Source organism: Crotalus tigris, unplaced genomic scaffold (assembly GCF_016545835.1).
Source record: "Crotalus tigris isolate CLP2741 ecotype Arizona unplaced genomic scaffold, ASM1654583v1 scf7180000017663.5292952, whole genome shotgun sequence".
NCBI classification, from domain to species: domain Eukaryota; kingdom Metazoa; phylum Chordata; class Lepidosauria; order Squamata; family Viperidae; genus Crotalus; species Crotalus tigris.
In genome coordinates, this window is record NW_024096550.1 from 4,179,525 (window position 1) to 4,203,759 (window position 24,235).

The window sequence follows — 24,235 nt, forward strand, 5'->3', positions numbered from 1 at the left end:
TTTTCATTGCTCTCTCAGAACATTCATTTAGGTGCACGGTGTTCTGGACTCAGCTGTTTTCCCACCACACAGAGAGAATTGGGAGAACAAAGAATAATAACCTTCCCATATGTCATAATTAAAACAACACCTGTGCTGAATAGCTGTGCTCTAGTGTGAATATTCAAAGCGTTTACTAGCTCTGATAAGCTCTTCCTAAAATAATTCCAGAATCTCAGATAACATGTCCTTAAAAGTAATGGGATTAGGAACAATAATAAATAACCTTTATTTTGACTGAGTTAAAATGCTATTCCAGCAGGATACAATGTTCTAAGCTAAGATCAACAGAGATGGCATGATGTTATTCTTGGCATTGCTGACTTATGTCCTAGTGGCATCTGTAGGCTTCTAAAAGTTTCATATACAAGATGAAATAATTTCCCCTGAAAGTAATTACATCATGAAGGAATATAAAACTTAAAAGAGAAAAGATTCCAAGAATTTTAGAGCCACAATTCCACATATAATTCTTGACAAAAGGACTGGATTTAGAAGTTCAAGTACCGTATACCCTTGTTTTAAGTTATGTATTCTCATATATTACAATCGAGAATATACATTTTAAAATGACATATTCAGCTCAGCTGAATGTAAAGCTAAAGATCAAAGTATAATTTAGTTTTTTTAAAAAGGCCTTCCAATTCATAGCACCTCTCTTCCTTTTCTGAGGCTAAGTTCAGAAATTTTTGCTTCCATTTTAAAGTAACTGTTAATTTACTATAATATCCAGGTTTCAAAAAAACCTACATTAATGTCCTTGAGCTCACTTGTGATTGAAGGAACATTTAGTTTTCATGGCAACAATACAAAATTATTTATTTTTTATTTCATTATCAAATTTAGATACCACCCATCCCAATGTCTAGGTCAGGCGTCCCCAACCCCCAGTCCATGGACCAGTGCTGGTCCACAGCATGCCAGACACCTGGCCACGCAAACAAGCAAAGCTCCATCTGTTGGATGCATGCAGCGCACAAAACCACACCCCTTCCGGTCCATGAAAACATTTCTCTCCACAGAATTGGTCCCTGGTGCCAAGGTTGGGGGCCGCTTGTCTAGGTGACTGTGGTCCACCATTGCTTTCTTCTGGGCTGTTTTCTGTTTCCTAAGTTAACCCACAGCCCTAGTATTTTTTAGCAATCTCTCATCTAATTATATACTTAATCCAGTTGCTTTATGGCTCTGCTAGAGCCGAGGAAGAAACATAGAAACCTATTATTTTCTGAGCCTTGATGCGTCTAAACAAGGAATTAGTTCTCTCTTCCCCTTCCAAAGGGTTCTTTCTTGCTAAGAAAAAAAAAGATGAAAAAATATGGAAGAGTTTTAGACAAGGAGAGAATGTGATTAGAATTCCCTGTAAAATTACCCAAATAACAAGAACTGGAACCACACAAGGAAAACTAAAACTGGAAACAGGAACAACCCATCAAATTCTAAACTAGAGATATGCAACCTTGTTTCCTGTTGAGCATCATGATTTGATCAGTACTTTCAAGTACTGGGATACTCTACTCCCATATATAAAAGTAGAGAAAACTAGGAGACAGAGTGGGCACCATCTTTTAAAGGGATCTGAAGGTCACTTCTAAGAATTTAGGCCACATGCCTTCTCCAGCTTCAAATATCTCCATACTGAGTCATGATTTAGAGATATTTCTGATAATGGTTGCCAATATAACCACATTTAAAAATGTAAGATCTCATTACTTAATGATATTTCTGAAAGAAAAAATATGTAGAAATATAAAAAAAGTACAAATGGGAGTTGTAACAACAGTTCATGCCTATGAAATTCATTCTTATTGAGTTGAATTCTGTGGGTATATATTGTTACAAATTTCAAGGGTTCCCCATTTTTTTCAATATTTGTATGTTGTATAAGGATGATGCCATTTTGAATATTTAAGATCATGACTGACTGGTCATTTTGGGGCAATTATATGAATTATGTCTTACATTTAAAACTTACATCATAATCTTTTTAATGCTATAACTATTCTCCAAAGCATCTGAAGACAGGACAAGAAGCAACGGATGGAAACTAATCAAAGACAGAAGCAACCTAGAACTAAGGAGAAATTTCCTGACAGTTAGAACAATTAATCAGTGGAACAACCTGCCTCCAGAAGCTGTGAATGATCCAACACTGGACGTTTTTAAGAAGAGACTGGACAGCCATTTGTCTGAAATGGTATAGGGCGGGGGTAGGCAACCTTGGCTCTTTTATGACTCATGGACTTCAATTCTGGGAGCCAAGGTTGCCTACCCCTGGTATACGATTTCCTGCCTGAGCAGGAGGTTGAACTAGATGACCTCCAAGGTCCCTTCCAACTACTACTACTACTACTACTACTACTACTACTACTACTACTACTATTATTATTATTATTATTATTATTATTATTATTATTATTATTATTATTATTATTATCGTGCATCATCCAAAGTCAGCCAGATGTTCAGACTGGATTTGTCATTCTGTCTACTTATTGAGTCCTTACCAAGGACCTGGGATAGGCAGATGTGGATGTTTGATGTTATTACAGATATCGTCGCAGAATGGAAGCGGTTCCGAGTAAGGCCGCCTTTTGCAATTGACTAATGGTGAATTTGTCAATGCCAATGGTGTTCAAGTGGTGCTCCAGTTGTTTTTTGATTGCACCCAAGGTGCCTATTACTATTGGTACTACCCTTGCTTGCTTTTGCCACAGTCATTCTATTTCTATTTGTAGGTCTTTGTATTTTGTTATCTTCTCCAGTTCTTTCTCATCTACTCTGCTGTCTCCAGGCACTGCTATTATTATTACCATTACTATTATTATTATTATATCTAAATAAAATAAATATTTTTTTAAAAAAACTTACTGATAGAGAGTTTTGTCCTTCAAAGAATTTTTTCTGGAGTTTCCACCTTCATATTCAATAAAGTTATCTTCTCCATCTTCTGACTCCAAGCTTCGATTACAGCTTCGAATTGTTTGAAATATGTAATTAGCCATAGATTCTTTTTCTATATCATGTAGACCATCTTGACCTATCCTTTGCAAGTAATTATCTTGACCACTATATTCTGCAACAAACTAAAAAAAAGAAGATACAGTACTAAGTATTCACTTTTTAACTATTCACAGCTAAAGATTATTATACAAAAATATATATTTTAGACATCTTAGGGGTACAAGTAGTTATTTTTTGAACCAGATAACATAGATTATCCCTTAATGTTTCTGGCCAACTGGAATCGCATTAAATCTACTACCAGCTCAAGGTTCACTCACCCTTCCATCCTTCCAAGGTCAGTAAAATGAGGACCAAGATTGTCAGTAAAATGAGGACCAGATATGCCCAATGGAATTGAATGGGGTATATTCTTAAATAAATAGGGATAGACTTTCAATGGGAATACATTTTGGCACATACCAAAATGTACTTGCATGCTTGGAATGTCTACCATTAATTTTGCTTTGGCACTTCAGTTCAGCTCACAGAACAGTCTCTGTTCTTGATAACACTGATAGTGCTGTTATAGTAAATCTGAAAGGGCATTTATCTGGAAATAACTACAAAAGCAGAGTATTTCACTGAGGAACATGGGAATATATTTATTGCATTTTTGCTAATTTAGAAACCAAGGAAAGATCCAACAAACTATAACTATAACTCATCCAAAAACGTATTTAAAAAATCTAATAATAGACTATTTTGTATAAGAAGTTAAGCAGATTTTAAGGATTACATTGAATGTGTGAGTGTGTGTATCTGAGAGAATCATTTAATAATCTTACTAATTAATTCTTGTTTGATATAGGGAATCTTCACAGACTTACATGGAAGAAAAGATGATTTTGCCATTTAACCTAGTAATTCTAGTACAGAATAACACAACTATTCATTTTATTTATTAATTAAAGCTTTTTATATGGCCACCCATCTTGCAATTGGAACTCTGGTCAGCTCACAACACATTAGAATAAAAAAGAATATCAACAACACATAAAAAGCAAGAAGTAAGATGACAACAATGCACAGGCTACTTAATCTTCCAACTTGCATGTTCTGGAGTACATCCAGTTTTAATGCTTTGTGAAAAGCTTGCAGCTCCATGTAAAGTATTCCATGGCAGACCCATAAAGAGCACATTGCAGTTGGGAAGTAACTAAGGTGTGAGGGATGAGGAGCAGTGCATCCCAGTCCAGGAAGGAATGTAACTGGCACACAAAATTAAGTTGTATGACCATGTCTTGGATGTCCTTCATGTACTGTAGATGTTAAATAGGACAGTGGAGAATGTTAAGTCCTGATGGACCCCACAGACAGACAATGGGTCATATGCTGGATCTCTCCCATACCACCTATGCCAGAGGTCATCCACAAGTATAATCAGTGCTGTTTCAATTGCATATCTAAGCATGAAACCAGCTGAAGAGAATTTCCAGGATTCTCTGAGGCTGTAGCATAACCACATTCTCAAAAAACATCTTTAAGAAGTGAAAATTGGAGAAGGGTCAAAAGTTACCCAAAATAGTTAAATACACAGATGGCTTCTTGAAAGCAGCAGTGAGACCACCCCCTCTTTCAAGGATGAATTCACCACCCCCGGGATCCAACCACAGATTGCCTCTTAGGATACCCTTAGTTAACCAAGAGGAAGAACAAGGGTACAACACACAGGTGACTGAACCCTATCCACTTCATCAGGACCAACATGAACCACTGTGCTTTGGTCATTTCCATGGAATGTGCCTTAACATCAGAGTTCAGGTTGGAGAGAATCTGAGCAATTTTATCTAGTGCAGAGGTCCCCAACTTTTTGGCATCAGGAACTGGTTCTATGGAGAGAGGTTTTTCCACGGACCGGAGAGGGTGTGGTTTTGTGTGGTGCCAGCATCCCGTGGATGGGGCTTTGCTAGCTTGTGTGGACCGGTTGCTGGCATGCTGCGGCCTGGTACCGGTCCACAGACCAGGGGTGGGGACCCCTGATCTAGCAGATGACTTGAAAGCTTATCAGATAAAACATTATTGCAATTGTAAAGGCTTCAATAAATAAATATTTATGCCTTTACAAATAACATACAGACACACTTATAAATGGACCTCACCTTTTTATGCATTGCCATATCATCAAACTAGGTAAAACATGATGGAAATATAATAACTCTCTTAGGTAAGATTGCTCACGCATTAAATTACCTCTAGTGTTTCATCCTGAGAATTATACTGAGGACAAAGTCTGATGAGGCTTGCAGCCCCATCCAAAACTTCATAGAGCTCTTTTAAAAATACACCACAAAAAGGAACTACTTTACAGCCAGAGATATTCAGAGCTCTGTTGACAACTTTTTTATATTCAAATGATGATTCATGCTGTGCCATAGCATCTTTCAAGCTTCGCATTGTTTCAATATCAGATTGGTCCATGAACTGCCACATTTTTAAAACTTTTCTTGACCTATTTGGAAAACATAAGAATATTTACTAGCTTGTTTGTACATATCTTGTTAGCAGTAATAACAAATAATATCATAATGCAGTTATGAAAATATCATTGCTGCTATACAATTACAATTACACAATTAATCATATTAGCCATGTAAATTTCCCAAAAGATATGCCTGCTTTATTTCTTTGAGGACAGTGTTCTGTCTGGGACATGAGTGCTTTTACCTACTCTTAGTGTGGTCTGGTAATATAAGTACCTAGCAATCATTTAGATGTACATGCTCTAAATACAGGTAGTTTTTTACTTACAACAGTTCATTTAGTGACTTTGAAGTTACAATGGCACTGAAAAAAGTGACTTATGACCAATTTTCCACAACTATGATTGTTGCAACATCTCCATGGTCACGTGATCAAAATTCAAACACTTGGCAATTGATTCATATTTATGACGGCTGCAGTATCTCGGTGTCTTGTGATCACCTTTTGCGAACTTCTGACAAGCAAATTCAATGGGGAAGTAAGATTCACTTAACAACTTTGTTACTAACTTAGCAACTGCAGAGATTCACTTAAGGTAGCAAGAATGATTATAAAATGGGGCAAAACTCACTTAACATTGTCTCATTTAGCAATGAGACAGAAATGTTGGGCTCCATTGTGGTCATAAGTTGAGGACTACTTGTATGTAAGGAGAATGAGTAGATATTCCTGATTTACTCTCATCTTACTCAGTTAATTCTATGTACAATGACACTTGAATTAAAAATTGCTCAAAATAAAAACTGATAAGCCAACAGCAGAAGGAAGATTGTGTTTAATGTAGACTATATACTGTAAGCATATCAGATTAGATTCATCATCACATAATTTCATGAAATCATACACATCATTATGTTTTATTACAAACCAGCAGGAAAAAGTTCTCTTCAAATATAGAATACATGATCAAGATACTATGAAATGTTATGATAAATGGATAGAATGAAGAAACTACAAATATTTTCAAGTATAAGGCTTCCTTTGTACCGCCATACAGCTTAGATCTTGCCTCTGCCCTGTCTCACCAAGTTACTCTTATTTTCCAATGTGCATATTTTATTGATTATAACTGAGAGAAGATATGGTTGTATGAGAAATCATGAATAGTAATGAAAAATAGAGCAAGGATTTTTAATATGGTGGGTTTGATAAGATATATTCTAAAGTTATCTAAAGTATAGATAACTTTATGTCTTCCTTTCAGGGTGGTAATTAGCACTTTTTCTTAACTATGTTTAAATGTGGTACTAAGAGATTAAAAGTTTTTCCCCTGATTTACTTGTTTATCACTCCATAAGATAAATGAGGCCCCTTGAGTTTTCTAGAAAAACGGTATAACCTCTGTCATCCATCTTATTCAATTCTGCCAAAACATCTATAATCATAAACTCAGGGGGTGAGATAAAGGATGCTATTTAACAGAACATTCAACACAATGACTGATGGAGTGAGGTTCAACATTTATTTATTTTTAAATAGACACATGGTATATAACAGATGCTGTAACATAATCTATCCCTGAGTTGCCATCATTTCAAGAATGAGTTCAAGTACCTGAGCCCTGCCAAGAATTCCATTACACCATTGTAGTTGCCCATGTTCCAGCAACATTTTGCCACATGTATTACATAAGAAAAAACTTCTCGCTTTTCCTCCATAGAACCAGCAGTCAGAATCAGCCATGTCACCCAAGAGCTTACCTTGTTAAAAAGAAAAAAGGAAAGCAGAAAACATTACTGTACTTTTTTATTATTCTCCCCCCTAAAATGTTTCAGTTTGTTTTTCAAGTGAATTGTACAGCTTATATGTCATATTAAAAGTGAAAAAAATTCTGAAGTGATTTATTTTAGTCTTGATTTTTTTTACATCTCAGGAACCTGAGATTTTAATAGTGATGTATAGATTTTTTATATCCAGTGTAATCATGGTAACATTATTATTGGGGTGCATAATACTAAGTAATTGTGTACACAATCAAGCAAAAAATATTTTATCTGTATTTAAGAAATTTTCACTTTCATTGTCAATATATGTAAAATTAGTTATGAGTAAATTAAAACTAGCCTTTTTATACAGGTATTGTACACACAATGATAGATTGCTAATTTTAAAGAAAAGCACTAAGGCTTAACGTTTAGTAACATTTTATAACTATAAAGTTTTATGCTTTTTAAATAATACATTTTTTATATTACAAAGTCATGCTCTTTCTTTAAACCATATTTTAAAATGATATTTTACTTTACACCATTTGTAAGAAGTGTGAATAATTTCCCCTCATTAACATCATTTTATATACATATCATTTATTGCTATAAATATTTTAAAAAATAAATTCCAGAAATATTTTAAAATCATTTAAATTCTCAGAACACTTCATATGTTGCCTAACATGTAAACACATCTACTTTAATTTTATTTTACTCATATTCCCAATATGACTTCATTGCTAAATTCCATTTTAGGTTCAGTGAGAATACTCATTTCAGCATAATTTGTTTGAATGTTCAAACCTGAACAATTATCTAACACTTATAAAATGCAGTTCACTTTCCCACAACATTAATTGAAAGAAAAACAGAAATATAGAAACACCATATTTCACATGGAAACATAATTCAAACCAACTGGACTATTTTATAGTGAGATTCCCAAGAGTTTTGTTTTTTTCCCATTGTATAAACACTTATCAACATGAGATAATAAATGCAATCTTTTTTCTCTCCTCCATTTAGTTTTCTTCTTCTTGGCTCATGAAGGATTTATAATTTATGTTTACTGACATTCTTTCAGTAATGAGATCTTCACATGCATTTCATCATCTTTTAACAGTTAGATCTAAAGACACAAAGCAAACTGGGCTACAAGAGTATACTAAAGTAACTAAAAACTATTTATAAAGGGAGAAAACTACCAAAAAAATCAAGTATCTTATTTGCAACAATATATGTCTGGGCTTGGAAGAGAATCAGGCTTGGGCTGGGTTAAGAAGACGCCAAGGGAATATACCAGGGCACAAGATTAAACTGTACTGTTGAATACTATCTGGAAAAATGGCACTTTTTATTGTTGCCAACATAACTGTACAAGGAATCCTCAACTTACAACTTACAACCTACAACCATTTATTTAATGACCATTCGAGGTTGCAACAGCACTGAAGGTGCCTTATGATCTATTTTCACACTTATGACTATTGCAGCATCCCCACGGTCAAGTGATTAAAATTCAGATGCTTGGCAATTGGTTCATATTTATGACAGTTGCAGTGAAATTTGCAGTTGCAAATTTCTGACAAGGAAAGGCAATGGGGAAGCCAGATTCACTTAACAACTGTGTTACTAACTTAACAACTGTAGTGATTCACTTAACAACTGTAGAAAGAAAGGTTGTAAAACCGGTCAAAATTTAACAACTGTCTCGCTTAGCAATGGAAATTTGGGGCAATCAATTGTGATCATGCAGTGCACCCATTTAAACAGACAAACTTGTTTCAGAGGGGATATTATGAGCATTAACCTTAGCATTATTGTTAGCAGTTACAATACTCCTACTTTAGTATATAGAAGTGGACAGCATCCACAATTCATTACTACAAGACATAGAGATGATGTGATTCCCATAACTGAAAGAGGATAGTCCCACAATTGGGACTATCAATATGAATTCTGGGAGTTGAAATCCACAAGTCATAAAAGAGCCAAGGTTCCCCACCCCTGACACAGCACAATCATTTTGCTCTTTATCTGGTTTTTACTTACAATACTTGGGTCCCCCCCTCCCCCCATGTTGTGGTATTCTATTTTTTTTTGTTGTTGTTGTTGTTATGCTGTGCTCTGCCTAGATTTGTTTGGAGTCAGGTGGCATCTTAAATCAAATCAATTAAATTAAATTATTTGAATTAAATCAAATCACAAAATCATCTTCTGCTATTGGAAGTGTCAACAGAGGTTGCAGAGGAAGTCCAGAGCACTGCAGAGAGAAGCAATGTGGCCATTTCGCTTTTAGAAGCAATGAAATCTTCAAAAATCTATTTAAATGGGTGCCCTGCATGATATTTCAGCAAAATCAAGCAGCCCTTCAAAGTTTTGTGCAAGAAGCACCACTAAACTAATTTCTTATGCAGGTAATGTTTTGCTTACAATCTTAAAAGGAAAATTAGAGTTATACAGGGAAGAGAAATGCCAAAAAAAATCAGACAAGTTTGCAGCAAAGTAGAGAGATATGAAATCACACTAAACTTTCATTTACTTTTTGCATCAAATCAATACTTATTGCAGTCAATAACTAACGCGAAATAAATAGAAGTCTTAAATCTAAAGATGAATCTAAAATGAATAAAACACATGACAATGTAAATATAAAATAATTATAACTAAAAGCAATTTTGAAAGTAAAACACTTCCCTTAATAAGCAAGACGTTTCGGGATCAAAAATAAACAAGTATGTTCAATGCGCTGGAGAAAGCAAGAGAATGAACCAAGAAGGTAATGATAAACACTGAGAAGACTGTGTAGGATAAGAACATTTAACTGACAAAAGACTAGAATGGTTAAACAATCCTCTGTCCACTAGTAATGCATTATATGAAAGCTAAAACCCCAAAACAAGGCAGCATTACAGATTCAGAAATGTTTAGAGTATCAGGGACTGGGGGGGGGAGACAATCAACTAGTCCTAGGCTACTTAGGGCTTCAAGTATTGACCAGAAAACAAAAACTCACATACTTGGTTGTATGATGTGAATGGACAATGAAAAGGGGAAATTAGGTAATTTGGGTGGGTTATTGACTAAACCAAATTTTGCAGACTCCTTTTGAACAGCTCTAGCGAAAAAAGACAAAGAGGTCGCCGCCTTAATTGCCGATGCTGAGGCCTGGTGATCTCTACAGAGAGAGAACTCAAACCTCTTGTCCTCCGCTTCAAGGCCTCTGCCATGTCACCTGGGATTGTGGATGTAGAAAATAAAGAGGTTAGTGGGATGTCCACAGTAGGCACCTCCAAGAGGGAAGGAAATGAAGAAGAAACATTGAAAATCTTCTTTTCCGTGGTACTGGGAGAAGGGAGAGTGGCCAGTGAAGACCGCTGTTTCTCCACCGTGGAGCGAAAGACCTTTGGACAAGGAATTTGTTTCTCCTCCACTACCTGCTCAGAAAACAAAGGATTGGATTCTTGCACATTGGAGGTAGATGGTTTAGTTTCCTGTTCAGGGGTGAGGTTGGCTGTGGTACAGGCCTTCAAAAGTAAAGATCTGAACAGAGGGGGATCAAATAGTCCTGATGTTGGTGCCGGTTCCGGCCCTGCCTCCTCATCCTCCGACATGGGCATGTCAGTTGGCTCCAGGTCCACAGACCCCTCCTCACCCAATTGAGAAGATGTCTCAGAGATGCCTGAACCGGTTAATGGAGCACATGCAGTGTGAGGTTGAGGCATGGTTGGCGGAGGCGGTGCTTGCGAGGGACATTGACTCATAGAGGAAGACATGAATTGTGTGAATGCATGGTATATAAATGCCTGGAACTGATCTGACCATATGTCATGTTTGTCATCAGAACAAACCCCAGCTGCAGTGGGAGTATATGTGGCCTGAGGGCCCTGTTGTTTTGTAAAAGAAGAGGAGAGAGGGGAACCAACCTGTTCAATTTCCCCCTGAGGAGACCATGCCCTAGGGGCATCATGGGAAGGTGCATAAGAAGGCTCGAATGGGGAACGGTCCAGTGGAACGGAGGGAACCACCTGCTTCACTGGACAAGAGCCTTTGAGCTCTGGAGAACTCCCTCTCCAGTGCCTGATGTCTCCTCGAGGCCTCTCGCTCGGCTGCTTTGGAGGATGATGCCTTTGTCTTGGCCTTTTTCTTCCCCCCCGCATCCAAATCAGAGGATCTGCGTTTTCTTTGTTCGGGGGGAACATCAGAGCCCTGAGATGCCTGGGGCGATGCACTGTCTGTCATTGCACCCTGGATATTCCGGAAGGAGATGTCCAGGAATGGGGGGAAAACAACACGCAGATCTGGTTGTCAGAGAGGGAAATCCCGCACTCTGAACAACAGCAATGGCAAACAGCCAGACAGTTCTCTAAAACTACCTGTCTAGGCCTTGTGGCACAGCGCCACCCACTAATTGGAACAGGTGGCCTCTAACATAAATTCCCCCTCTCTGAATTTAATATCAGAATATTTGAGTCAAGCAAGAGGATTCAAAATGGCGGCCGCACCCCTTCCTTTAGTTGACATTTCTTTGAAATATAAGGAATTAGAGCTCTGAGAAAACTCTGAGTTCTTCCCCCCAGGAGGAGCCTGTCACAGCAGGCATAGATTAATCGGAAAACAGGTCCAGTCGTACCCTTAAGGTACACGAGGTTCCCTCAAAATGGCTGCCGTGCCTTACACGTGGTCAAAATGGCGTCCCCGCCAGCTCACACTTCCAAAATAGCCTCCGCGACAAGAAAAAAGCACAATCGGAAGGTTTTTAAAGCCACTCCAGTGGGAAGCGCGCTGAGGGAACCCTTTGCCTCAATCCCAGGACCTCACTTTCCCTGTTAGCTGGGAAAACAGTAACTTGCGGTTAAGATGCGCAGCCTCCGCTGCGATCCGAGAACACCGCTGCTTCAATGGGACCTCGTGGCTTCGAAAGCAGTCCGAGTGGGGCCGTCCAGCCTTACCGAACTCCGAGGTGTTCCCAGGAATCGCCAACCGGCTGTTCGCGCCGACCAGCTGGATCGGGGCTGAAGCCGCTTCGGAGCGACTTAATTTCGGCTCGTCCAGAGCCTACGAGGCTTGTGGAAGCCTAAGAGGCCTAAAGCTACAATTACCAGATTCTTGCAATCTTAAGGACAAATTTAAATAAATGAACAATTTAGAATAAGTTTAGAAGAGCAATAATGCCAATAAAGATTCAATTACACTAAAATCACAATCCAAAAAGAAATTAACCTAGTTTAACTGAGGAGCCAATTCAAATTGCGTCCTACTGAGCTGAGACTAAGTCAATAACTGGGAAGACACACCCAGAGGGAGGCGTGACTAAAGTTCTGACTTAGTCTCATCTGAGCAGAAAGGCTGAGATTACCCACCGGTGGATTTTACACTCAACATGCTGGAGAAAGGGATTTGTGGCCTGTACTCACACCTACAACCATCACTCCACCCTGCATTCAGTGTAGTAGAGTTTTGCAGTGTTTGGGGTTAATCCAGTGTTTGGGGTTCAAAGTGCTTTAGACTGCACGCAGTTCACATGTAGCACCTCTCTTAGATAACTCAAGTAATTGTGCCCTTTCCCAGAAGTATGTAGTAGCTTCAGAAGGCAGTCACAAGATCTTGGAAATCAGAAAAATCAAAGCTGCCTTAAAATGTTGCAGACAGGTGCTGTGACTGTTTTCTCATACACTCCAAAGCACCTCTAGATACTGAATTTGAAGCACTGCATAGTATAATCATTAGTAAACATATATATTCCCAAATAGATCTTGATTGGAAACAAATGTAATCTAACAAATACAATAAATCAGATTATTAAACAGTATCAGCCTTAACAGAGTTGAGAGTTTTGTGTCATATTTCATTCTTAGTTCGAGTAACACATAGCTACAGAATTATTCAGAGATTAAACTCTACACAACATATTTTTTGACAGTTGTCCTGGTAACATAAACAGAAGCCTGTCTAGCTTCCAGCAGAATAGGCCATACTGAACCATTAAAAACTTTCAAATTGTTTCAAAAGTAACAGTAAAGAGCATGGCAAGGAAATGTTTTATACTTTTGACTAAGCAATTAATATTAAGAAATGTAATTAAGGGGGATCCAGTTTATTTGGGAAATTAAAGAGAAAGAAGAACCCATAAATAAGCAGGTCTCTATTACAGAAGATTCTAAACACGTGATACGTTATTCTAAAATTCCCATTACTTTAGACTTTCAAATATGGTTGAACAACATAGTGATTTTGGAAGCATAAGCTGCTTTGAACATAGTCCATGAGGCATATACATTTAAGCATGCATATGATTGTAACCTAAATTCTGAAATCTTTGCAGGGAGGGTGAAAAAAAATCAAGACAGCAACTGTAACCATATCATAAAAAACACAACCCCTTTTGTGTTCATTGTGTGTGGCAATAGGCATAAAAAAGGACTGGGCTCTGATCACATCTTCATAACCACTACACTCACCTTTTTGATGCTCCTGTTTTAAGTTTATACATTTTTGGACATATCTGGCAAATAATCTTAAATGGTAGATTAAGGAATAGGTATACAGTACATATATTCATACACACAGAGGCGCATAAATTCTCTCCAGCTGAGGTGGAAAAGGATGATTTATTTATGTATTGCTTTCATATCCCCCTGCAATCAAAACTCCTGATGGTCTGTGCTAGCAGGAAAAAATCATGTACTTCCTACCCAAACATTAGCTTGGTTGGCTGGAGGATGTTACAGACTCTTCTCAGTCAAAACTCAATTTCACTAGGAGTCACTTGTGTTAACTGGTTGGAATGGGTTTTTTATTTTGTTTTTTATTTAATTATACATGCATTTATATTGTATTTTCATTCTTCTTAGCTGCCCAGAATCAGTGAGATGGGTGGCCATATAAATCTAAATAAATAAATAGATGTCTTTATAAAATCTATTAAACTTAGAACACTGAGTTCCTAGCCAATGTAATTAATATAAGCTAGTTGTTTTTAAGTATCACAGCAAAATCACATTACATTTTCAAGATTACAGTCAAGATTTTCTATAGAATTCTAGGATTTCTGGCAGTCCAGTTGCCTTGACTCACCTTTCAGCCAACTCTACCTGGATGATTTTCATTGACATCTAGAATCTCTAATGAATTATAATTATGAACATAATGAACATACCATCATGGCTCTGTGGTTTAATAAAGATTAATTATGCAGAACAATTTTAACACATCTGTTTGTGAACTTAGTAGTTATGTCACTAAAAACATTTTAGAAAAGATCTGCAACTAGCAAAAGGTAAAATTCTTTAGAGGAGCACAAATGGCTGCAACTTTTCCAAAGTTGTCAATCAATTTAGGAGCACTTAAAAATATGAATAAAGTGAAAAATAAATATGTTCTCAGCCCTCAAAAAGTGCAAGAAACTAATGGTAATATCTGGATTGAAAAAGAAACAAAACTGAAGCCAAATATCCCAAACATAAAGCCAGATCACTTGGTATTTATTTAATAAATTGGCAAATCTTTTTTTCACCACCAGCAATGAACTTTACAATTCTTTTACTTTCCTTTTAAATATTCCAAGTGAGAAAATAAGAGTAATATAATCCGTTTAGAACAGTCAATTTGAGCAAAATACTATATAGCTATATTTTAAACTTTGTTGGATAATATTAGTCCTTCTGGGTAAACAATGCAAGAAGCCAAACATCTGAATTATGTACAGTAGATTTATGACTGAGCAGGGCAGAGCTTGAAGCAAGGGCTGTAGACATGGACCATCAAATTGAAATCTCTACAGCCCATCCATTTTGGAATTTAATAAATGCTTCAAAACTAGCTGGGTATTTAATCAACTTGTGACTTCTAAATATCACTTTGATGTTATACTGTACCTTCAGCTGTTCTCAAGAATCTTTAGGATATAAAACTCTACCCCTAGACCTGAAATAGTAGAGTATCCACTTCATTTTATATTGGCTTTTCTTTCAGTGAACCTTAAAACAAATTTAAAATGTTCCACATTCAAACTTTCCTTAGTCAACCAAACAAATTCTATGCTCTATATACAGTAGCTTCTATCTGTTTTTGTCTCCAACTTTCCTTAAGCACTGTGTCTTTCTGGGTGAACAATGCTAAAAACAATGTGTAATGCATTTTAACTCTTTAAAATTTTGATCACAAATCAAAATAAGAGTATAATAGCTTTAAAATAAAGACTGTATGTCTTTGTGCCATAACACACTAATAACTCCAAAGGCAATCACCAGAATAATTTTTATCACACTTCTTCTGTGGCTAGAATCAAATAGGAAATCTCATAAGCCATCCACTTTAAAAAACTTGTCAAATGTTTAATCCCAAGCCTCTCGGCTAAATTTACACATGGGTTATTCAATACTAAGCCTTGGTGCCATACGGTATTTTGGATTTGAACGCAAAAGGTGATCTCGAAGCACGTAGGCACACAAATATAGCAGTCTGCAACTGTTTTGAAAAAGCTGCTTGGCAAAGCAGGGCTATCTGCTACACAATACTAAGAAAATAAGGATTTGGTTTAAATTGCAGGCACATTCCATAATGTCTTTTTGCCTTGACGGCAAGCAATGGATAACTCCTACTAAATATCACTCCATACAGGTAGTCTTTGACTTATGACAGAAGTTACAAGAATTTTCCAAATGTTCTGAGGGCTGCTCCCCATAATCACATGACTCATTTTGGCAATTGGCCTGCATTTACAGGAGTTCATTGCTAGTATGGCCAGAGGGACTTAAAATATGAAAAGATAAGAGCCACTAGATTAAGCAGCTTTATCCTACTACATTTTCCAGCTAAAATTATAGAAAGACAGACCTAGAAATGTTGTTGGCTTTGTGTTTGGAGGTGGTACCAGGCAGCAAAAAAACACATAAACAAATAAACAAACAAAACCCACTCTGCTTTCTTCTTCTTTAATAAAATATGATGAATTAACTGTTCTGCTTGAAAGGAATAAAATAGACTAATAAAGTACCTTCACCAGTTTAATCCAATTATATACTAATTCAAACATAGTGTTCCAAACAAGGACTGGAAACATTTGGCTATTTATACAAACATAATATTTTCTAAAGGTTTTTGCAAGCTCATTTAAGTTTTCAAAAGTTCTGAACTGGGGGATGAAATATTTATTTACATTCCACTGCTGAAGCAAATTTATATTTTTAAGCCCTCTCTTTTTGGACTGTAAGATAGTTAATCTTTCTTACATACATTTATTACATCCCAGTCATTTACCTCTATAGGATTGCAATAGACATATAAATAGGAAGACATAATGTTATATGAGAGTGGAAAAACATTGGAAATTACTTTTTAAAAAGTAAAAGGATCCAAGAACAAGTTAATTTACTACAAAATCAGTGATAGCTGGTTTAAACTTAGAAATTTGACAGATAGATTGTGAATGTATCTAAAATACTAACTATAGTGTTTAAATAATAGTGATCTTTAATTGATTAAGTAACTCTAAAACAGTAGTTCTCAACCTTTTTAATGCCGCAACCCCCAACCGGTCGTAAGTCAAGGACTAAACCTGTCATAAGTTGAGGACTACCCAACCGGTCGTAAGTCAAGAATTTTCCTTGCCCGGGAGCACCGCGCATGCTTGGTGCCGCCCCCTGCGCCGGCCGAGGCATAGCTGGCAAGCGGCAGAGACGGAGCAGGCCGACCACCGGCTGGGCCACCAGCTGGCCCAGCCCAAGGGAGGTAAGGCGCCCGCCGGAAAAGGGGGAAAAAATGGCGGACAGCCTTGCTTGGCGACCCCATGAAATGGTTGATCGACCCCAAATGGGGTCGCGACCCATAGGTTGAGAACCGCTGCTCTAAAAGGTTATCACTTTTCACCTTGTGATCAATGACCATTTATGGCTTTAAAAATCTATTGATACTCAAAACACAGGTATATAAAATTAGATTACTGTAAAAATGCCTTCTACATATTCTTAGATATTATTTCTTTCTAAAAGGATCTGAAAATATTTACTATTCCTTTTTAATCTAAGCAAAGATTTTTACAACAATCCAGTTTCATTTAACACATAAAACTGTCTTGCAATGTTTCTCTTTTATATTTCATGGTCAACCATACTAGGACTTTAAGGCCTTTACACATTGATTTGATAATAAAGTTAAATTACACAAACACAAAGGGCTAACTTGTAAGAGGAATGGGTAACCACATAAAGCCAAAAGTTCTTTTCTCAGAGAATAAAAACTATTAAGTAAATAAAGTGCTAAAACATATAAGACAAACTATTACATAGTAGAGAATTTGCAAGAAATAATTGGGGGAGGGGAGACTAAGGTATGAAATAGTTTTCTTCCATTAAGTATCAAGAGTCTGCCATCTAAAAATTCATTCTGGCTCCCACAATATAAATATAGTGAATTATTTTTACAAGCAATGCCAGAAAGCAGTTACATTTTTTTTTTTTTTTTGGCAGTCAAAGTATGACTCTTGCCCCTGGAATCTTTTTTTTTTTTTTTTCAGATGCAATAATATCTGCATAAGAGTATATTTTTTGAAGAGAATTTTAGGCCAGCCACTAATTCTCTAATCTTGTTATAGGTATTTCTTATTTTCCTTTTCTTGTTATATCTTTTCATGTACTCATATTTTGATCAGGATCTTTCTGATGTACTGTAAGTTGACAATTTTGTAGGTTTAAATACAAAACAAATCTTAAGCACTATACTGCCATATATAAAACTGATACTCACTAGATAGCCGATAATTCTAACAGATATGATTCTGTTGATTATAATAGACCCAAATACACATTTAGCCATGTCCTTTTTGATCAACACTTCCAGTTCCATCGTGCCTTGAATCATGTATCTATCATATGACTGACATGTGGACTAAGATGGCTCTCATTTCTGCTGTCACTATTACACTATAAGAACATCCAAAGTCAGCTCAGGAAAACTGCACAGCAGTATATATTACACTGTTCTAATTGCACTTTTGGATTTCAGTCATATTCAAATAAATTAAACAGAAAATAAGTTTAAGGTTTGCTTCAAAAGAAAAACCAACATCATTTCCTTAAGAACAATAGCATATCCAAAGGGTTTTGGATTGTGGATTATGAAAAAATACGTAGAATCTGTTAAGAGTTTAGAAATGCTTGTTTCATATTTCTTTCATATAATTAGGAAAATTATATTTACTCTGTAACAAAATGGTCCACCAATTAAATTATAAGCTCTCTGCAACAATCCAACCCATTGTTACAATAAATCTATTTGTCAAAAGATCAGGATTGGCAATTATACAGTTCCTCAGGCAACTACCATGGACCAGTGAAATAGAAAGCCCACTGTTAAAATCTGTCCTTTGTTCTCTAAAAAATATTCAGCCCAATACGCAATATACAATTTATGCCAGGCTCCAAAACCCAAGAAAGGCATGCTATGTTACTTCAAAGTAAGGTTTTTTTCTATTGTTCCTCACCTATAGACAGAAATCTTGCCAAACTAAAGCAAACTATGCTTTATGCTACCACTATAAGCCATGGTGGCACAGTGGTTAGAATGCAGTATTGCAGGCTAATTCAGGTCACTGCCAGGAGTTCGATCCTGACCAACTTAAGGTTGACTCAGCCTTCCATCCTTTCAAGGTCAGTAAAATGAGGACTGATTGTTGGGGGCAACATGCTGACTCTGTAAACCACTTAGAGAGGACTGTAAAGCACTATGAAGCAGTATATAAGTCTAAGTGCTATTGCTATTGCTAAACTATTGCATCACTAAAGATATACTCTGAGAACCTAAGGAAGAGGTGTCTTGACCTTGTTCATTCCAAACAAACTAGCTAAACTTTCCTGTCTCTTACTTCTCTGGAATACAGCCCTCCTTCCTGGGAATCCAGGCTACATTCTACCACAGTTCATCAGTGGCTCCAACATAGTTTCCCATAATGTCCTAATGCAGGGATATCAAACTGCCGGCCCATGGGCCGGTTGCATCATGCGGAAGCTGCACCCACCCCAGCTCCAGCAATGCAAAAAAAGTCACGATATGTCACAACACGTGACATGACATGGCGAGTTTGACACCCATGCCCTAATGCAATGGCTGTAACAGAGGCACTGTGAGGAATTAAAGATGCAGCTACATCTAGCTACTTCACTGCTTCACAAATGTGTGCTCCTATAAAGTCAGTCTGAAAGTTCATCAAAGAGGAAAAGGCCCCAGTAGTGCTCTCTTCACTTGAGACCCTTCCAATATGTCCTTTAAAATGTACAACAAAAAGCAACACACAGAAGATAATCAAAATCCCTCCACCTACCTCATTGAATCGTGTCACCAAATTTTCAAGAGCACTCTGCTCCCCATCTGGGACAGAGAGAAAAGCTGCTTTAATGGATGAAAGTTTGTCCCGACATTCAGCATTTCCCAAATCTCTGGTTAAGAAGCAGAGATAGTCAATGGGCAACACTTTTCTGTAAAGATCCTCCTCCTGCTCCATCAGGATACTAGCAACTTCCTCTGGAAATTGAATGAGATGTTGCAGGTCTACAAGTTCTTTACTGGTGGTGGAAGTAAGGGCATTTGATGCAGCCATTGATGAACTCATCTGTCGTTCTAAAACAAATAAAAGTAAAAACTGGCTAACATTTTCTCTTTTATCAGATTTAATTAACATTTTATAAGAAGCTTATCATATGTTCTGCACAAGTTTAAATGCTGAGTGATTTCACATTTGAAGTTCCTTTTTGATTTCAATAAAATATATTTTAAAAATGTACAACTCAGGGCAAATCACTTTCCAATAATAGCATTGGTCCATACAGAGATACATATTTCAAGTGTTAACATTATTAAATACATTAAATTATAATGTGGACAATAATATATAAACATCTACATAGGTAGATATGTTATGTTATCTTCTCCACCCAATGGTACAAGTAATTTATATTCATTTAAATGCTCTGCATAGGACAATAATTATTTCCTCAGTTCTAAAATCTACTCAGTTCATGATAATTTATCCTATTTAGTGACAAATGGGAGAAAGTCACCATGAAGTGAATGAGACCAAACTTTAAAAATTCCATAGAATTTTGGTATTAGTGTCCACTATGGTTCTGTGAAACCTCAGGTCTGTGATCAAAATTTTAATAACGCCAGGCATTTATAGGCAAGATCTTCACAATGCATATCCAAGAAGTACTCTATCTTACCCAACACTATCAAAATAAAACTAATAGGGGCACATGACTCCTTTCATCAGCTGAAATGTTCATAACAGTTATGTTCCATTACATTGGCATCTATTCTTAGCAACCACAAAAATAGATATTCTCCAGAAAGATTTTCCCCCCAAACTGCCCCTTCAGGTTTTCCCACTGTGCACCCATCACAAGTATAATTGTGTCTACCCATCTTCTTGCTTGTCACTGAGCCCAGTGGTTAAAATGTAGTATTGCAATATTGCGGATTGACTCGTCAGGTGTTCAGTCCTCACCGACTCAAGGATGACTCAGCCTTCCATCCTCCCAAGGTCAATAAAATGAAGACCCAGATTGTTGGGGGAAATATGCTGACTCTGTAAACCACTCAGAAAGTGCTATACAGCTATTGCTATACCCTTTTTTGGACTTGACGGTATCAGAATAAGGAAATCGTCAGGTGTAAAAAATCAGGAGCTAGGCTAGAGCGTTTCAAACGAATACAGGTTTATTGCATGCTAATACTGTACTCTGTACAACAGAGGGCTCCAATCTTTGTCGATTGGCAGACCGGAGGAAAAGGGAGGGGGAAGTATTTTATACGCCGCAAATGGGGCGGGGCTAGCACCTACGTGATACTCATTAACCCTGCCCCGTTCTTGCATGGCGCAGCGCCTTGTTTCTGCACCTCAGTTTGGAGTAGTGGTTAAGATATCAAGCTAGAAACCAGGAGATGGTGACTTCTAGCCCTGCCTTGGGCATGAAGCTAGCTGGTGACTCTGGGTCAGTCATTTTGTCTCAAAAAGATCATCTCACTCATCAGCTTTTCTAGCCAATGATCTGCCCAGTTTTACTTTTTCTTGTTTTCTTCCCACCCATTTTTCATGTTACCTAGCAGAATATTTTTTCCCTGTATCACACTCATATTTTTGTACAGTTTTTCAGTATTGATCTTTGGTTCTTCCAAAAAAACCAAAGATACCTGGCACATTTTCCCCAAAAGTAATTTAGATATTCTCAGCACTTTGCTAGGTGAAAACCAATGAAATGCCAAAATTCAGAAAACAAGGACACTTTGAGAACAGTGATCTCAGGCAGTCTGACTTAAATACGATGCGTCTGATTTCTCTTTTCAAATTTCTTTAAATTTACCTACACAATATTCAAAAACTTGCCTTCAGAAATGAAGAGGGATTGTGCTAGACTTTTTGACAACTGCCAACAACAAGTGAAGTCTAGTTTAACTCCAGAAAAACCCATTTATTTTATCCATGTTTGGCTTCCTCCAAAACTATCCCAGTTACTAAAAATGTAAATACTTCCTCCTGAGCTAATCTTTATCTCCCAACCTATCTTACCTCACACGTTGTTGTGAAGATAACAGTAAATCTCTAAAGCCTGAGAACAAACAGGCCCAAAAATTATGAAGAACTTTAAAAACTATTTGTTTTACCATGGTCTACAAAAGGTACTGTTTGTCCTGGCTGCATCTTCAAGTCATTCTTATGATGAAAATCATAACACTGGAAGAGAAGAAGTTACATAGGCTTGTCTCTGTAACATAATAGACAATAGCCAGCACTGCAGCTCCCCTATGCCAACAGAAGTTCTACACAACTGCTATTGGCCCACCTCTGTTTTCAAAGTTGGTGAAGATGAATATATTATCGTATCTGGAATACAAACTGGTCTCACCTTGGATTTTTTTAACAAAAGAAATGTGCTTAAAGAAATAAAGTTTTAAGAAAGTACAGCAGAAGCAATTTAAAATCCTTCTCAGACTTAAATAATTCTGAAACAAAATTCATCTATTGAACACCTAAAAAAGTATTGTTTGATACTGCAATATTTACAGCACAGTTTTCAATGTGTATGTTTTATCTCCTTTAATGCACCAAGTACTGATCAGAAATAGCAGAAACGTACGGAAGTAAGTGAGGTAATATAACTATATATGCAGTGGCACTACAATTCCTATATTTTGCTATATGAAGTTGAGGTAACATATGATGCCTTCGCTAGTTACCTAATTTTTCCTCACTACTGATAAAGCCTATTAAACCATCTTTTCAAAGCTTTGTGATAACAGAATACAGTAACAGAGTTGGAAGGGATATTGGACGCTTCTGATCCAACTCCCCTGCTCAAGAAGGAAACACTATTCCTTTTCAGACAAATGGTTGTCCAACCTCCTGTTAAAAATCTCCTGTGATGGAGCACCCACAACTTCTGAAGGCAACTTGTTCCATTGATTAATTGTTCTGTCAGGAAATTTCTCCTTAGTTCTATGTTGCTACTATCCTTGATTAGTTTCCATTTATTGATTCTTGTCCGGCCTTCAGGTACTTTGGAGAATAAATTGACCCCCTCTTTTTTGTTGCAGCCCCTCAAATATTGGTGCTATCATGTCATCCTTAGTCCTTCTTTTCATTAAATTAGACATACCCAATTCCTGCAACCAATCTTCATATGTTTTAGCCTCCAATCCCCTAATCATCTTGATTGAGGTCTTATTAAGGTATTATAAAATGGTATTAACACTTCAAATGATCTTTTGAACAGTTTATACTATTATACACCAGTTTTACATACCAGTTTACATTACAGAAGCAGCATAGTTTAAATTTCCTTTAGCCTTTGAGGATCATGTCTGGAAGGTACCATCTGACGCTGACTCACCTTTGAAACACCATAAACCACAAACCACTCCATTTTTCCAAAAGAATTCTGGAATGCTGCAGGATCACTCCTACAACATTTGAATGGAATGGCCCAGTAGAGGAATGAAATAATCTCAACTTTTACAAATATTCCATCTACGAACAGAATGTTTGGCAACTCTCTACTGTAGAAATACACAAGGGTCACCATGGGCTGCTTGCAGTGTGCCAACCACACAATTAAGAAATTTCCATTCTGTGACCATTAAAGTGGCTTTTTTTTCTAATGGATCAACAAGACCATGCACAACTTCTTCATTGTTTAGCAAGATGATAAATATGCATACAGTCTAAGCAGGGTGCAGAAAGAACTTAAATAATGTTGGTGCTTCAGGATGATGTTGCTATTTAGGAAAAACAGCTTCTAATATTTGATTAATATAATTTCTGGCTTTAACAATTCATGCATGCAAGCGTATACTATGAATTGGGTCCTAGCTATCAGATTAAAAAAACATTTTTATAACAGAGGTATTGTTTTTCACAATGCACATAACAAGCAGAACAAAAAGGGGGTAAGGAAGAAGCAGAACTGCAAATTACATGGTGACATTATAATTTTCTTTAATACTAAATTCAGTATCTATAATTTATTGCCTATAGCCGTGGTGGCGAACCTATGGCATGTGTGCCACAGGTGGCATGCAGAGCCCTCTCTGTGGGCACGCGCGCCATCACCGCAGTCTTAGGCCTTCCGCTGGGTTTTATAAAACCTTTTCGTTTTAGGCCTCTGCCACCGTGTGCAAAAAAAAAAAAAGGTTCAATCAATTTCAACTTCTCTCGGTAAAAAAAAAAGATCTCACAAAGTTGGAAATGATTGATTAAACTTTTTAGTCTTACCCAGTCTGGTGTTACCACCGCAGCCACGCCCACCGAATGGACAATGCCCACCCAATGGGCCACACGTACCCAATTTAAATAGTCCACTACAATTTCAGAAAGCCATTAAGGAAAAATAACTTTTTTTGTCTTTGGAAAAATATGTATATGGAATTTATATAGGTTGTCCATTGTATGAAAGCTTAGGTTTAAAACATGAACCAATACAGATTTTCTTTTAAAGTAGTGAAGTTCTCCC

At 37.0% G+C, this 24,235-nt stretch overlaps 1 protein-coding gene across 9 annotated transcripts in view; it reads right to left on the minus strand.

Moving 5' to 3' along the window:
* PLCE1 (phospholipase C epsilon 1) overlaps nt 1–24,235 on the minus strand; it is a 171,482-nt gene that overhangs the window by 53,549 nt on the left and 93,698 nt on the right. For all 9 annotated transcript variants that reach the window (XM_039336001.1, XM_039335999.1, XM_039336000.1 and 6 more), the window contains 4 exons: nt 19,552–19,847; nt 7,078–7,223; nt 5,233–5,491; nt 2,908–3,122 (listed from right to left, as the gene is read on the minus strand). In XM_039336001.1, the coding sequence (XP_039191935.1) occupies nt 2,908–3,122; nt 5,233–5,491; nt 7,078–7,223; nt 19,552–19,847 (916 nt within the window). The remainder of the gene's footprint in view (nt 1–2,907; nt 3,123–5,232; nt 5,492–7,077; nt 7,224–19,551; nt 19,848–24,235) is intronic.